General features: G+C 49.0%; 1 protein-coding gene across 1 annotated transcript in view; it reads right to left on the bottom strand.

Moving 5' to 3' along the window:
• CACNG4 (calcium voltage-gated channel auxiliary subunit gamma 4) overlaps positions 1-1,581 on the bottom strand; it is a 43,460-nt gene extending 41,879 nt beyond the window's left edge. Inside the window, exon 1 of the mRNA XM_037405150.1 lies at positions 1,266-1,581. Within this exon, the coding sequence (XP_037261047.1) occupies positions 1,266-1,488 (223 nt within the window). The 5' untranslated portion in view covers positions 1,489-1,581. The remainder of the gene's footprint in view (positions 1-1,265) is intronic.
• Between the last annotated feature and the right edge of the window lie 13,340 nt (positions 1,582-14,921).

Here is a 14,921-nt window from a genome sequence, read left to right as displayed (position 1 = left end):
CCTACAGCTATTCTATGTATGCATACTATTGCTAGGTAGCTGATATTTTAAGAGAAAAACCACATTACGCTGTAGCCTGAAATCGTTAGCGAAAGGAGAAGATGAGAACAGCCACGAGGACGAGGTGCTTCTACCATGGCACAGCCTTTTCTGGGGAGAAGCACCGCTCTGAACACAGCTGTGGACTGAGCCACGGCTGGGCTGGGCTGAGCCGGGTGGCAGTTAGAATAAACCATAACACCAGGTTTGCAAAGTTCACGCGTGCTAAGTTGTGCTGATGGAACTAGGTGCACTGCAGCGTGGGGCCAAGTGCATCACGGCGGGGGGGGGGGGGGGGGGGGGGGCGGGGAGAAAGACTCCGGCGTCCCCTCCCCGCCCCGAGGCACAAAGCGGCTGGGCAGGGGTCCCCGGCATTCCTCCGCGCTCTCCTTGCACCCAGCATCACTGGGCTCGGGGAGGGGGTGAGGGCCTCCCCGTGGCCCTGGACCCCTGGTGCCCACCCGCGGCGCGGGCCCTTCCCTAGGGATGCGCCGCGCTCCCACGCCACGCGCGGCGGGCAGATGTTCCCCAGCTGGGCTTCCCGAGCTGCTGCGCCAAACCCCGGCACACCCGCGTGTTTCTTTGTCCCGGGAGCTCCCGCCGCGCCGTCCCTGCAACTCCGTGTCCGAGGGAGCCACACGCTCGGCCCCTGCGGGGAGCGGGGTGTCCCCCCGCCGCCCACCCCTGCCGCCACCACACGGCTCATTGGCTTTGTCCCCGTCACCCAGCCTGGCCCTGGGGGTGCGTTCGGCAGCCCCCGGCCCGCACCGAAGCACCTGCCCAGCACCAGGACGCTTTGAACCGGTTCCAGGTGCCTCTGTCCGAGCAGAGACGGGAGCTCGGGTCCCCGCTGTCCCGCCCCACAGCCGCGGCGGAGCCCCGAGGCCAAAGCCCCGCGGGGTCCCGGCCCCAGCCCTGCGCGCCCCAAAGGCCCCCAGCGCCCCGCACCCGTCGGGAGCTCCCCAAAGCCCTGAAGCCCCCGGGGCGGGAGGGGGGGGGGCGGCGGAGCGAGGTCGCTCCCCCGGGCAGAGCTCCGCATCCCGCCGCTCGGTTCCCATGGCAATCTCGGAGATGCCGGTTGCCAGGGTAACGCCATCCTCCTCCTCGGCCGTGTCCGAGGCAGCGGCGCGGCTCCGGCTCCGGCTGGGCTCTGCCCGGCGGACCCGGGCGCGCAGCCGCCGCCCCCCCCCGCCCCCGCCGCCCGGCCCGGCGCAGCACCCCGGTACCTTCGAGGCAGCAGATCCTCCAGAGCCCCGAGTGCGTGAGATCGCCCCGCGCCCGCCGCGGCGGCCCCTGCGCCTCGTCCGCCGTGATGTTGGTGCCGTTGCAGATGTGGGCGCTGGAGTAGAGCCAGTAGTCGGTGCCGATGGCGATGGCCATGAGGCTGAAGGCGGCGAAGGCGCCCACCGTGGTCAGCAGCATCTGGACGCCACGGTCACACCACACCATGGTGCTTCATAGTCCCCGCACGGGCGCGGGGGGCCGCACGACACCGCCCGGCAGCCGCCGCCGCCGCCCGCGGGAGGCAGCCGAGTCACGGGGCGGGGGGCGGAGGCGGTGGCGGGGCCGCGGCGGGGGGGGCGGGGGGGGCGGGGGGCTGCTCGCCGCTCGCCGCCGCCGCGGGGCCGGGCTCCGCCGCCAGCCGCGCCCCGCCCCGGCCGCCGGAGGGAGGGGCCGCCCGGCCGCGGACCCTGGCGGGGCTGAGGCGCCCGGACCCCCGGCCCGCCGCCCCGACGGTGCTGAGCCGCCCGGACCCCGGCCGCGGACCCTGGCGGGGCTGAGCCGCCCCGACCCCGGCCCGCCGCCCCGCCGGTGCTGAGCCGCCCGGACCCCGGCCGCGGAGCCCAGTGGGGCTGAGCCGCCCCGACCCCGGCCCGCCGCCCCGACCCCGGCCACGGAAGCCAGTGGGGCTGAGCCGCCCCGACCCCGGCCCGCTGGGCAGAGCCCGGCCGCGGAGCCCCAGCACCGCCGTGTTCCTCGGCTGCCGGTGGGCGCCGTGAAGCGGCAGCTGGACGGGGGATGAAGGTGTGAGCGGGTGCGATCGCGGCCAAGAGCTGTCCGGGGATGCGGAGGGGGTTGCCCCCCTCATGGGTGCGAAGCTCCGCACCCTCGGTGCTGCCCCTGGGGTGGGCTGTGCCCCCCCTCCTGCTGCTGCACAGGAACCACCGTAGCAATGGTGCCAAACCCTGCGGGGCCCCGGTGGTGGGATGCCAGGGGGATCCCCCTCATTGTCCGAGAGCTGTGGCAGAGAAACTGGGGGTTTAGCCCCGATTCCCTCCGTCCACCTTGCTCTGCCATTACTTACACCAGGAGGTTGTGGGCAGGTGTTTTGAGTTGCTGGTTTTCTCCTGTTTGGAAGGGGATGGGGAGAATCCAGCACCTGGAAGTATTTTCCCTTGGGAAAACCAAGGGGAGAAATACCCACACCATTTTTTATCGTGTTAGCCTGCCTTCCACCCCTGACTCTCAGCCCTGCGAGTTGACAAGTCCTGCCTCCACCTCATCCCGGTGACAAGGCAGATGAATGGGAAGCCTTCCCGATCAGCTAATGCGTTTGTGCGGAGGGAGCGTGGCAGCACACCAGTTTTATGTATATGAATTAGGGAGTGGGAGGACAAGAGCTACAAACCTCGAGAAATACAGCGCTCTTCCCAAGCTGTGCGTGGATGGCTGCAGGTGCTTGTGTGACTCCGCTGCTCGGCATACCAACGCAGAGACGCTTTTCAGCTGCTCGTCCTTTTCATAAAAACTGGGAAAGCAAAAAGCAAATAGGAATTAAAAGCTGGTCTTTATTTCACAGAGAACTTGGCAAATTGCTCAGCCATGAAGCCTATAAGCATAGCAGAGCTCCAAAGTTAGGGTGCTTGGTCTAAGCATGTAAATTACGCTTTTCTTTTCAGCCGTAGTTTGCAGGTCTATCAGTGCCTTTGCAAAATCACCTTCTAAAATGAATGTCTCCATTAGGGATGGAAGAATGAAGTCAGGTAAACTCAAAAGCAGAGCAAAGCCTCGTTCAGAAAAACTGGATCGAGCATTTAAGTTTAATGAGGTTCAACAAACTTCTCATTTAAAATATATGTTTGTACCTCTGGGCTTTGGGGGTTTGCACAGAATGGGAAAATGAGATACTGAAACAGCAGGAGGGAAGCTATTTCCATAGCTTTTTAAACCAATCGAGCCTTAATTAATATTATTTATTTGTATTAGCCTATTGCCCGAGAGAGCTGCTTCTGGCTGGCGCTCTCCGCAGTGAGGAGCAGGGGAAGGGCTGGGTGGGCTGTAACCGGGGCAGGGATCCTGCTCGGCACAGAAACAGCCTCCTCAGTGCTCCCAGGCCAGCCAGGAGACAGGATGAACGGTGCTTGGTCTGAGGGGTTCTCAGCACCCTCCACCAGCTGAGAGGGAGCACACAGCTGCAGGGTTCTCCATGGGCTCACAGCCACCAGCCCTGTGGCCACCCTCCCAACACCATCCTGTCCGTTGTGCAAGGTAACAGCCCGTTAACAAAATTCGTAATAAAACCTCTTACTCCTTTTCCTCCCTCTGCATTTTGGCAAAGAAAATGTCTGTTTCTGTTTCTGCCACCCTGTGAGAAATAACTCAGGCTCCTAAAGGGTTACAGAGAAGCATCCAAGGCAATCATTTTCTGTCCAAGCTATCTTCTTTAGTTTAAAAATGTTCCCTATTCTTTTGAAATGCATGAAGTAGATTGTGGGAGAGCTAATATTATATTCCACTACTGAAAGCTGGTGGAGTATTTTACATTGATGTCTGGCTCTAGTGATTTTCTAAGGATTTTGAATTCATTAAATCCAACCATTGAATAATCTCCATTCGTGGCGGAAGGAAGGCAAAAGTGCTTACACTCTTCAATAGCAAAAAAGCATGTAGTCTTCTCTTAAATGCGAAAGCTATCTGACCCACTATATGTAGTAAAGGTTGCCCATCGTGTAACCTTTGATTTGCAGGCTTTGCTTATGATACAGCCTTACAATACTGCCATTGAAGGTGGCAGTAAAGCGGCCTTGGCAGGGTGCTTTGTGCTACAGTAGCATCCTCCATCCTCAATCAGAATTAAGACCTAATTGTTCCACACTCAGACCAGAGGCAGAAGCCCACGGCAACGAGAAGAGAAAGCCCCACAGCATCTCCTTGCTGCAAAGCCCCCTGCCCCAGCTGACACCGTGCAAGGGCGGGTGTCCAAATCCAGAAATACCTTTTACACAACAGAAACTTGAAACTGAATTGTTTTGGTTCTTTGGTGTTGATGTTCAAAGCTTTAAATGAAATCCCGTGCATGATCATTTTATTTCTGAACTGAATAACAGTGACTTTGGAGATGAAACTTCGGCTTAACTGAATTCAGTGAGAGCTGTCACTGATAAAATCCTGGCCCAGAGACACCGCTGGTATCAGAGGAAAACTGCAAGGTGTTACCATTTAGCATTACTGCTTCTGCTCCTAAGAGTCAAACACATTGGCTTTAATAGAATAGGCTTTTTTGTTTGTTTGTTTTTTTTTTTAATGTATCATCTAGAAAAATAACACTAGAATTTCACTAAAAGAAACTTGGAAATTGCTCAGAAAAAACTCAAGAGAATTCTTTCTCAGAATGAAAATAATCACATCAATTAAATAAAGCTTTTGATGTAGATACAGTCTAACCATTGTCAAAGCCTGCAACAAATATTTCATCCTCCCTTGTCCTTTCTCATCTTTTAGCTCTACACATGTGAGAATGAATTTTATTAGCATCTAGGTATGTCCTAAATCCAATAACATCTATATAATTGACTATTGTAATCTCTTATGGGTCTTGATACCTTTCTTATCTAACTCAATGCTGATATTAGGAAAAAAAATAATCCTCATTAATTTCCTTCAGATTATGCTACATATGAAGGACTGGAAAAACATTTGATGCATTTTGTACCGTGTCAGATAATGTCCTTTTATACACAGGGCAGTGCTGGGATTCGATTCAACTCACCAGGTTAGCAGCAGGTGAGTTCACCAGCACGAAGATCTCCAGCCTGAGCAAAGAACCTTGCAAGAACACGGGATGTGGCAGAAGGTATCAGTTATGTCACAGGTATATTTAAGAAGGAGTAATATCAAAGTTGTTCATGGACCTATATCTTCATACAACTTTGATGAGATCTTGCAGATCAGCGTGGTCCCTACTGAACTACATGGGGAGACCTTTGCAGAGCTGGATCCAAATGACCTGCCAAGCTCATAAATTCTGTGGCAAAACAAAGGCTGAATTCACTTCTGCTGAGGGCTGGTACAGTACCTGACCTCCCAACCCCCACATTTCTTCTGTTATCGTTCATCAGATATTGCAAGGACATAGAGTCTCTCACCTCTGAAGACCCCACTCTGTGTGGAGAGTCTTCTTCCTCCAGCAAGGGAAGGCTGGCAGAGAAGTCACCATCGCATTTCAACTGAGTCTAAAAAAAGGTGAGCTTGAATTTTGCTCGAGGAGTTATAAGGCTGAATTTCTGGTTTAGTCCTATAAAAGATCATCTGGAGTCAGCATGAATAGTTTGCTTGTCCTTCAGAGCTGAAGAAACAGTCATCTTAAAGGAAAAATATTGTCATTCTCTTGCCACTTGAGGGACAACAGCTTGGCCTCGGTTCTATTATTCTTTTTAATATATTAAATATTCTTTGGCTTAGTCATGGGAAGCAAAACAACACAACTGCTTTCTAATAAATAAAATGTGCTCAGAAGCAACTCTGAAGCTTTCCAGATAACTGCATTTTGAGTTTGCCAGGAAGCCAGATGCTGCTGTTGGAAAAGTGGCTGCTATGGTTTGTTGTCTGAGCCTAGAAATTGATACCCAAGAATGATATGATGAGACAGACTCGATGACAGCACTGCTCTTTCTATAAATAATTTGAAGAAAACTTTTTTCATTCTAAGAGAAAAAAAGAGACTTGCACAGCAAACCAGAAAATTAAAAAGGATAGGCATGCTGTGTTTGAATAGGGCCATCAAAAGAACATGATACACACAATTTATAGAAGAATATATAGTGGCTCTCGCACATTTCACACTACATGGGCTGTATTTTTCCCATAATACCAATAGTTATGAAACTCATTATCTTTTTGACAATGGAGAAACGGAGTATTATTCCTTTACTTGCTTGATCATGTCAAATGTCAAAGCAAATTATGAATGCTTGTCCTTCAAATACTCATCCCTCCCGGTAAGATATTAAATATCAAAAGTGTTCACATTCAGCTACAGAATGAACTAATATCGCACACTTCTCACAGATCTAAAGTTCACTGTGCCTGTTACCTGTCATGCTATTTCATCTCTCCAGTCCCACCTCTTGTCCATGTCTTAAGAGCTGGGAAATTCATCGCAGTGGTAAATGCCAAGTTAAAGATTATCCAGAGTATGAGTTAAAAACATGAGCGGGGGTTACTCGTGGATTTAAAGTGTTAAAAAGGGAGTGGGAGGAAGAACACGGGGTAATAGGACTAGAACCTTGATGATGCATCATGTTTCAAAGGATTTAGAGAGGCAGTATCCTGACCAGATGCTACGGGAAGGTTTTAGCGCAGGAGTGCAGTGAAAACACATCTGTGTGATGGTGGCGAAACGCACGGGCTGTTGCCACCAAGGGTGGATCCAGACAGGGCGCTGCCGGAATGAGCTGCCTTTGCTCTCAGGGCAGCATCCCGAGGGAAATACAGATTCTCCTTGGGAATATGGTATGAGGAGGAGAGGTGCGGAAAGGGGAAAAAAAAAATGCCTGTGTGTTTTTCTCATTCCACCAATTATCAATCAGTGCTAAGAAATAACGAGGCACTTGTAAACAGCCCAGCAGCAGGCTCTTTATGCTCTACAAACACAGAGGCAGCTACCCCACACAAGTGCACGCCGACTTCAGACAGACTCAAAGATGAAACATGGACTCAGATGTCACCGTGATGGATGGTGCTTCCAAGGCTGTCTCCAAGCCCGTGTGTGGCTGCGCGCATCCTGCCCATCGCTGCCAGGGCTCCTGAGCACTGGTGCCTAATCGCTCCACAAACAAAGCAAAATTAGCCTCTTAGATGTCCTTTTTGTAAACAAAAATATAAATCCTCTTTCAAACAAGCGTTCCTTCTCAGGCCTAAGGGAGAAGGTGCCGTAGCAGGGCGGCACGGCGAGGCTTGCTGGAGTCACATGAAGTGTAAAATGCAATCTGTCGGGAGGCACCTTGCCTTTGAAACCCCCCCATCACCCACACACCCGGGGGATGGAGGAGAGTTACCCCTGGCCAGCCACGGGGGAATTGCTCGCTGCACTCAGATTGCATCATAACCTGAAAGGAAGCACTTCAATAGGAACGTGTTAGGAGGTGGATTGAGTGAAACAGGTTTTTGGGATAAGTCTTAAATACTTAAATCAATCACGATAACTTGCTGCACTGAATTCATCTCCTAAGCTGCCTAACGTAAACTCCTCAGATCTGTCTGAATAATTTCGAGCTGATAATGCAGCATTTGAGTAGGAAAGCCGTTGCCCAGTGAAAGGATTTTCTCATTAGAATTTCAGCTGATTATGCACCAGAGAGATGGTCTTTCAGGAGGACACCCTGGCAGCTCCCTTGAAAAAGTTTTATAAACATTCAGCCTACTAAAAAAGGAAATGGAAGGTAAAATTAAAGCTAGTCATTACTTCTGAGGAGTCGGTGACAGAACAATCAGCCAAAACAAGGCTGATCTGATCTTCCCTGTGCTCTCATTCCTTTATTTCGACAGAAGACACTGGGAAATCCTGCGGGAGCTGGGACTGCAGCCTCTGGTGCTGAGCACAGGTTACCAAAACCACACTCTTGATCAGATGTTTGTAACATTTATGGGTCTGAAGAGCTGTTTTTCCATAGAATCATGCTTAGGAGATGGGTACTGAACCAGGTAATCAAAGCTTTACTGGGAGACTCCTGCCTCTACTGGACTGAGATTACCTAAATGGAAAAAGCTTTAAGCCAGTCTCTGTCAAGGACTCCTCGTTTCGTTGCTCTTCTCCGCTTTCAGTGCAAGTAGTTTTTTCGGATAGAGAGATCAGCAAGCATGGGGAAACAGTAGGTGAGAAACAGGAAAACCCAAGGGGGTGTTTTGCTGAGGAGAGCAGAACTGTAAACCCATTCCCAATTCCCCGACTGAGCTGGAATAAGTGCTGAGAGAGTCCAGGCACCTCTTCCTCATTTAGCAACTGTGCATGGAGTGGCAGAAACCCCTTCCCACAGACTCTTCTGTGATAGCAGCAGTGAGAAGGAGAAGAAAAGCAGTAGCAAACAAAACAAAACACCCTGACATAGCGTTTTAAATGAGCTGTAAATACGGCCAGCAGGACGCCATAAAGCCTTGCCATACCCATGGCGGCGGAACCATAATTTCTGCCATCACTTTTTAAAGCTACACTGGTGTCTCAATGAAGTATTTTGTTTGGGCTGAGTAAATGGTAAATGGTGTATTTATTGATTTTTATCTCTCTTCACACCTCAAACGGTGCCTGTCTGCTCAAGGCCAGGTCACGGCACACTTCCTTATTCAGGGAACACCTACCCCATGGCTGAACCATCAGCTCCTTTGGACAAAGACAGTATCTTTAATCAGCATAAGGTCCCAAGGGTCTCCTGTCCTCCCCATCTTTTTCCAAAGACACCCAGTGGTGACCCTGATGGAACGCAGAGCTCCAGAGGAAAGACTGGCAGGACCAGTAACGCTTTACCTCCTGCTAATGTCACGTATAAAATTGAACTTGGTACAGTTTAAGCTGAAGTTTCTGCACTCAACACTGTGATTAAGCACATCTGGTAACACCTGCAGGTTGTGCTTAAATGCTTCTCATGGTGGGGTGGAATTTTTTTTTTTGGGGGGGTGGGGGGTAGGGAAAGACCTCTCCAACAGACATTCAGCAGTAAACTGTAAATGCAGAAAATTTTGTAAAACAGCTTTTTCTAGAGCAGGCAGTCTACTGTAAACATGAACCAAATCTAAAGTAATGTGAAAGGAAAACCTCAACCCCCCTTATATGTGACATTATCAAGAAATAAGTCAGAAACACCTCAAAAGAACAAGAAGATCACAAACCAGCATGTCCTTCTCTGTTCACCCACCAAGAAACTCTCCTCAAAAGGATAATTAGGACACGGAAGAGATCAGCAAGATTCTGGGTTGCCTAGTGGGACTTTGCATCCTTTGGGGTCCTCGCGCTGAGGTGGCAGCACCGGTGCCACCAGCACCCCTGCCGGGATGGATGGGGTGCGCTGAGGCTGGGAGGAGCCCAGGAATGCCTCCCTTATCCCAGGATCTGACCACTTATCAGCTTGGGAGGTACAAGAGCAACTAGGGGTTATCTGAGGAGCAGCAGAGCCCCGTCCCCACGGTGGAGTGGGCAAACCCACCTGCTTCCAGCCCCTGAGCTCCTGCTTTCGCTCCCCCTTCCCGGGCACGTGCAAGGGCAATGCCAGGCTGGAGCCACCAAAGCTCCAGTGCCGGATCGGTGCTGCACTGGCACGGCATCGCTCTCCAGGGCTCCTAAAGAGCATCCAGGAGACAGGAGGGTTTGTCCAAGAGAGTGCAAGTCTTACTGGCTTGGAAGAAAAACACCTTTTGAAGGAAGATGAGAAATTGCAGCAGCCGGAGCTGTGAAAAGCCATGACAAAGTATTTAAGACAGAGAAAAAGGGAACGCTTGCCAATTGCTAGAACCTTCCTCATTCAGGTTATTAGATGGTTACTGCCCTGTTATTAAAAAGGCACAATTTTCCAGCCCTTCTTCGCCAAGATCACTCGGAACACACCTACAGGTTTTCCATGTGCTTTTAGCTCTGCTAATGAAGAAAAAAAATTCCTCTCATGTGACTCCATTGAATAATTATTCAACTCAATTAATAAATAAGTAATGTGCTATTTTGGGATGTAGCCAGTAAATACATGCCTAAGATTTATCTATTGCATTTCCAAATACTGTTTTAGGTTCATCGCACGTATGTTGATGCAACTGGATTATTTTTTTTTTTTAATCTGAGGAAATTGTTAAAGAGTGAGGATTGTGGTCTCAAAAAAACCTGAAAGGAATTAGCTTTCCACTGGGCTCCACACATCATTGGTATCATGTGAGTAATTCTACTACAATTTACTTAGCAGAATGAAAAATAACAACAGCTATTCTGATTGTAGATAACCCTCTTTTCTTACAGCAGAGACCCATTACAAGGTCAACATCATCTACTGTCAGACTTCATGATTAGGCTCATTAACACTGCCCTGTTGAATTTATTTATTAATTTTTAAGAAAATTGTGGTTTCAACTGAGATTTTTTTTCAGAAAGTGCCTGCTTTTCTTGAAATTTGTACACGTTCTCACATGGAACTTGAAAATCTAAAATATGAATGTCTGATCCTTCCCCACCCCATCCCCCCCACAGGTCCCTTTTTTTGCATTATTTAGGTGAATGATTCTAGCAAGAATACTTTTGCCTTTTTTCTGGAAATTTTACATTTTTCACAGGAAAGCATTCCAATAAGATCTCTATCAATACAATGGTTTCTAACTAGCAAGGACAACCCCCCACAAGCACCTCTGCTGAAAAAGCTGGCAGATGTTGATTTTTTACCCATAACTGTAATGCCTCTATAAAAAGGAACATTCCAGTCTTACAAGCGGTAAAATGGAAAATAAATAGAAGTGGCAAATATGGCACACTGAAGATTACATGTGAGGGACCAGAAATTCAAATTCCCTCTCAGAGGGGACATTGCAGGGCTAATGAGAAGATGCAGAAGCTTTTCAATCTCCAAAATCTGTCCCTCATGGAACATCATGGAGGCAGACAAACCGAATGGGGCAGCATGGGCGGAAAGGATTATTTAATGAGCATCGTCTGATGCGAGACACCCACAGCCACCCCAGACTGCAGCCTTGCCAAAGAAAGTGCCAGAAACCATTCCCATCTGGAATAAACAAATTACCTGTCAGGGATTTTCTTCTTGTTGAGACAAACCGTACTGTTTAATTTGCGGTTCTTTGCAGCCTCACGGAGGTGGGAAAGGGTGCGGGGGTTTCCTGGGTGGCAGCCTCACTGCCATGGGATGCCGGGGAGTCCTGGGTGATGCCTGTTTTATCAGAAAGTCTTGAATGCAGCAAATACCATCCAGACCTCGTGGGTTTTCCTAGTGGGCTGGAGCAAGTGGTCCAACACCATCCTCCCAAGATGATATTTTAGCAATGCGATGGAAATACCACGCACACAGCAGGCTGGGGATGCACAGGCTTTTGCCATCCCACAAGAGCATCCTGGTGCCAGATGGAACAGCAGCTGCCGCATGGCACGGGGAGAGGTTGTGGGGACCACAGGGGCTCCCTCCCTTTTTGGGTGGGTGGGAGGGTTTTGTTGCTAAACATCTAAGCAAAACCAGCTCAATAATCATATAGAAAACTACCTTACTGAGAATAAGCCAACAGCCAGGTCCAGGCTGCACACACATGTACTTCCACCTTCCCTGGGCTCGTAGCCCGCAGGGTACCTTCCCCCTCCGCTTCTGTAACACGGCCAGCACTTGTTCCCACAACCCCAACCCAGGGCTGGAGAAGAAAGAAAGGTGAAGTGGATGCTGCTCAGTTGTTAAGAGCTTGGAGTAATTTGTGCAGTTGCAATTCCAGCAGTTGAGATAGCCAGAAAAATATGTTTAATATTTCATTTTTTTCTGCTTCACCCCCCCCCCCCAAGACATTTTTTCCTCAGTGGGGAAGAGTGCTAACAATGACTTCAATAGCAGAATGAAGTTTAAAGCCCAGATCTTTCCAATTCTGCTTATTCCTTTAAGCTACTCCAATCCCCTTTATGTTCTTTCTGCATAGACACATCCATCTTCTTCAAAGCCTTAACCATCTTTGACACACCTGACCTTTCCATCCAAGCGCAATGGTTAGATGCAAAAAAATAAAAAACCCTTTACCTACAACAAGTAACTCTTTGTTTTGCCAGTGCCATGCCTGAAAATTTTGCTGCTGCAGGAAGTAAAACAGTGAGCAACCTTTCCTTCTCTTTTGAAAAATAGAGCTGTCATTTCTTTGAGAGAAATAACAGCTTATCTTTATTTTGTCAGACATGACTGTTAGTTACTAGAGTCTTCTTAAGAAAATGCTACAAGAAGAATTAGGACAGCATTGTCGCAGAAATGTCAAGAGTTCAGAAATTAATTTGACAAGATCTGCAAGATCTCAGATATCTAATTAAACTTCCTGTGACAGTTACATTGTGTAAATACTGGAAAACTATTAAAATAAAGAATCAGGTAAAACTAGCTTCCATATTCAATTAATAGATGTTACACATATTCAACAGCCATTACTCTGATTAGACCCATTCAATTCATGCCAGTAAATATAATTTCATCTATTCATGCACAAAAAGTTCATCTATTTTTAACTAAAATATCTGATAAACTTACTATGTTTGGTAGTACTGCTATATTTTTGGCTGGAGTTTATAAAACACCCCCCTCCCTCTCTTCCACTTAGGGAATGAGACCATACATTGCTCTATGACAGCACATGCGGCTCCGTCTGAGGGTTTTAGAATAATTTCTGTAGGAAAGGCTCATTCTATAGATGAAGAGAATTTAGGCTAAGAGGAACGACGGCTAATAGATTCTGACCTCAACTGGCTGTAATGCAGGCTGGCTTTGCACTCAGTAATACTTGCATCAAACCCATATCTCATCACTGTGCTAAACCATATCAATTCATCATTTAAAGAAGCCACTACATCCATTAGTAAATTGTTTTAACAGTTAATTATTAGCAGTATAAAAAGGATGCGATTATCCCCAGCCTGCGTCTCCAGGGGCACTGTCAGCATGCGGATTCTGTGGCTGCTGCGGCTCCTACCCAAAGTCATCAGTTTAATGAAACGTGAGGAACAGTTTTTGAAACCAAAGATGTTGGCTCTGGTTAGCCAACAGCTGGATATTAGAGCTGCCGGTCTAGGATTAGACAGAGGGTGAACAGCGTTCAGACATCAACCCCAGTCCCACGGCTGCACACCCTGGCAGCCCGCACTGGTACCACTGCATGGCAGTAACTGGGGAGGAGGTGGCACAAGCCCATCCTCACCTGCCTCATCCCCCAGTGCTGCTCTGCCACGGGACAGGTCTTCTGGGCCAAGGATGCTGAGGTTGTGCATCCCCAGGGATCACTGGCCAGCAGTTGCTAAGCAAGTTCATCAATACTAATTAATGGTGGAAGCGACCTCTCCGGCACGCAAGCATGGCCAGGAGGTGCCTGTCCTGCAGCTGGAGGATGTGATTTATAACCACAGCTTCCATGGATAAGGTGGCCGGGTGCTTCCGTCAGCACTGCAAATGGAAGTGACAACTCACCCAGCCAGCTCCTTGCTGCCAGACACAGAGCTGCACGGTCATCTCCAGTCGGTGCGAGTGAGAAACACTTCAGGAGCAAGGCTCAGAAGCTGCTCAGTACACAAAGTGGGTTTGTTTGACAGAGTACGATAAGAAGTATCATAAATCAGTTGCTTCCATTATTTGCTGCAATTTCTTTAACGGATCATTTGTCTTCTTAGCACTGGGGCTGGCTAGGAAGGAAGAGGAGCATTTGCCATTAAAGCTTTTGAAAGGAACTCCAACAGTTCAATTCAATTCGCCTCCCAAATTATTTTCTGATGCAAAGACATGAAAATTATTAGTTGAATTTCAAGTTCATTTTGTTCTTTGATAGGTGAACAATCCTTATTTCTCCACTGGCATTTTGTCTCTTGCTGCACCCTCAGTTGCTCCCACCACCACCTTTCTCCACCCGTCACCCTGCTCGCCCAGCTCAGCCCCACGCTCAGGGTGCCTGGCAGGGTGTGTGTGTGTGTGTGGGGGGGCAGTTACCCCTGCAGGTCCCTTGGGGCCAGCGGCCAGTGCTGCTTGGGCAGCCAAAGGGGGAACGTGCCTCCCTCCAGCAGCATCCCCAGCTGAGGAATGATGCACCACACCCTCTGTCACCGAAAATCAACGAGGCTTAACCTGCACGTCCACGCTGACCAGCGTTTGTATCTAAGGGGAAGGTGCAGCCCAGTGAAATGATCTGAGACTAAGAAGAATGTAGAAAGAAGAAAAGACAAGTGCTTTTTTTTTTTCCTCCTGTAAAGGTTTTTCCAATGATTAAAAAAAGGAAAAACCCAAACCCCTACCAGTGTGATTTGTTCTGGAGGCAGGATAAGACAACATCAAATCCCATAAGCAATTTGCAGTGCTCTCTTAGCGAGCTCAGTCTGGCAGCCTTAACTCCCCGCCCCACTTAAAACAGCCTCACTGTTCCTGGATAACCCCCAAACCCATGGCAAGTAATGAATAAGAAAACAATGGGTTGTTGTTGTTTTCCTTCCCATTCCCAACACTCACCCTGCATTAGGCTCCATCATTTCACAACTCGCCTGATGTAACACGATGTGGCAGAACGTACCCTGATCCAGAAGTGAACCCTGATGCAATGCAGAATGGATGCCTTGAACTGACACTGCTCCTTCCTTGCCTTTCCTACCTTTGATCCACATTTTCTGCTTGTGACAGTCTATTAAATAAATATCAGTGACAAGGCTTGGTATGCATTAGTTTTTCTGCAGCTTGCTTGCTTTTTGGTCAGCTCTCCGAGCAGAGTGTCTTGTTGACAAATACACAGACTCCATTACCAATTAATGATTTTAGCCTGGTGTCCTCTACTCTCTTTACTCCCCGGTGCGAGTTCTACACATTAGCCTGGGTGACATTCAAAGATAACTGCGTTTTGTTTATTTGTTTTGAGGAGCAATGGCAATCAGACAGGCAAATCCCAGGCCTTACCAAAGCTGTAATTCTGTTTTC

The sequence above is a fragment of the Falco rusticolus genome, chromosome 1 (genome assembly GCF_015220075.1).
Source record: "Falco rusticolus isolate bFalRus1 chromosome 1, bFalRus1.pri, whole genome shotgun sequence".
NCBI lineage: Eukaryota > Metazoa > Chordata > Aves > Falconiformes > Falconidae > Falco > Falco rusticolus.
The sequence above is the reverse complement of the archived record's forward strand: the minus strand, read 5'-3'. Positions and strand labels throughout refer to the sequence as shown.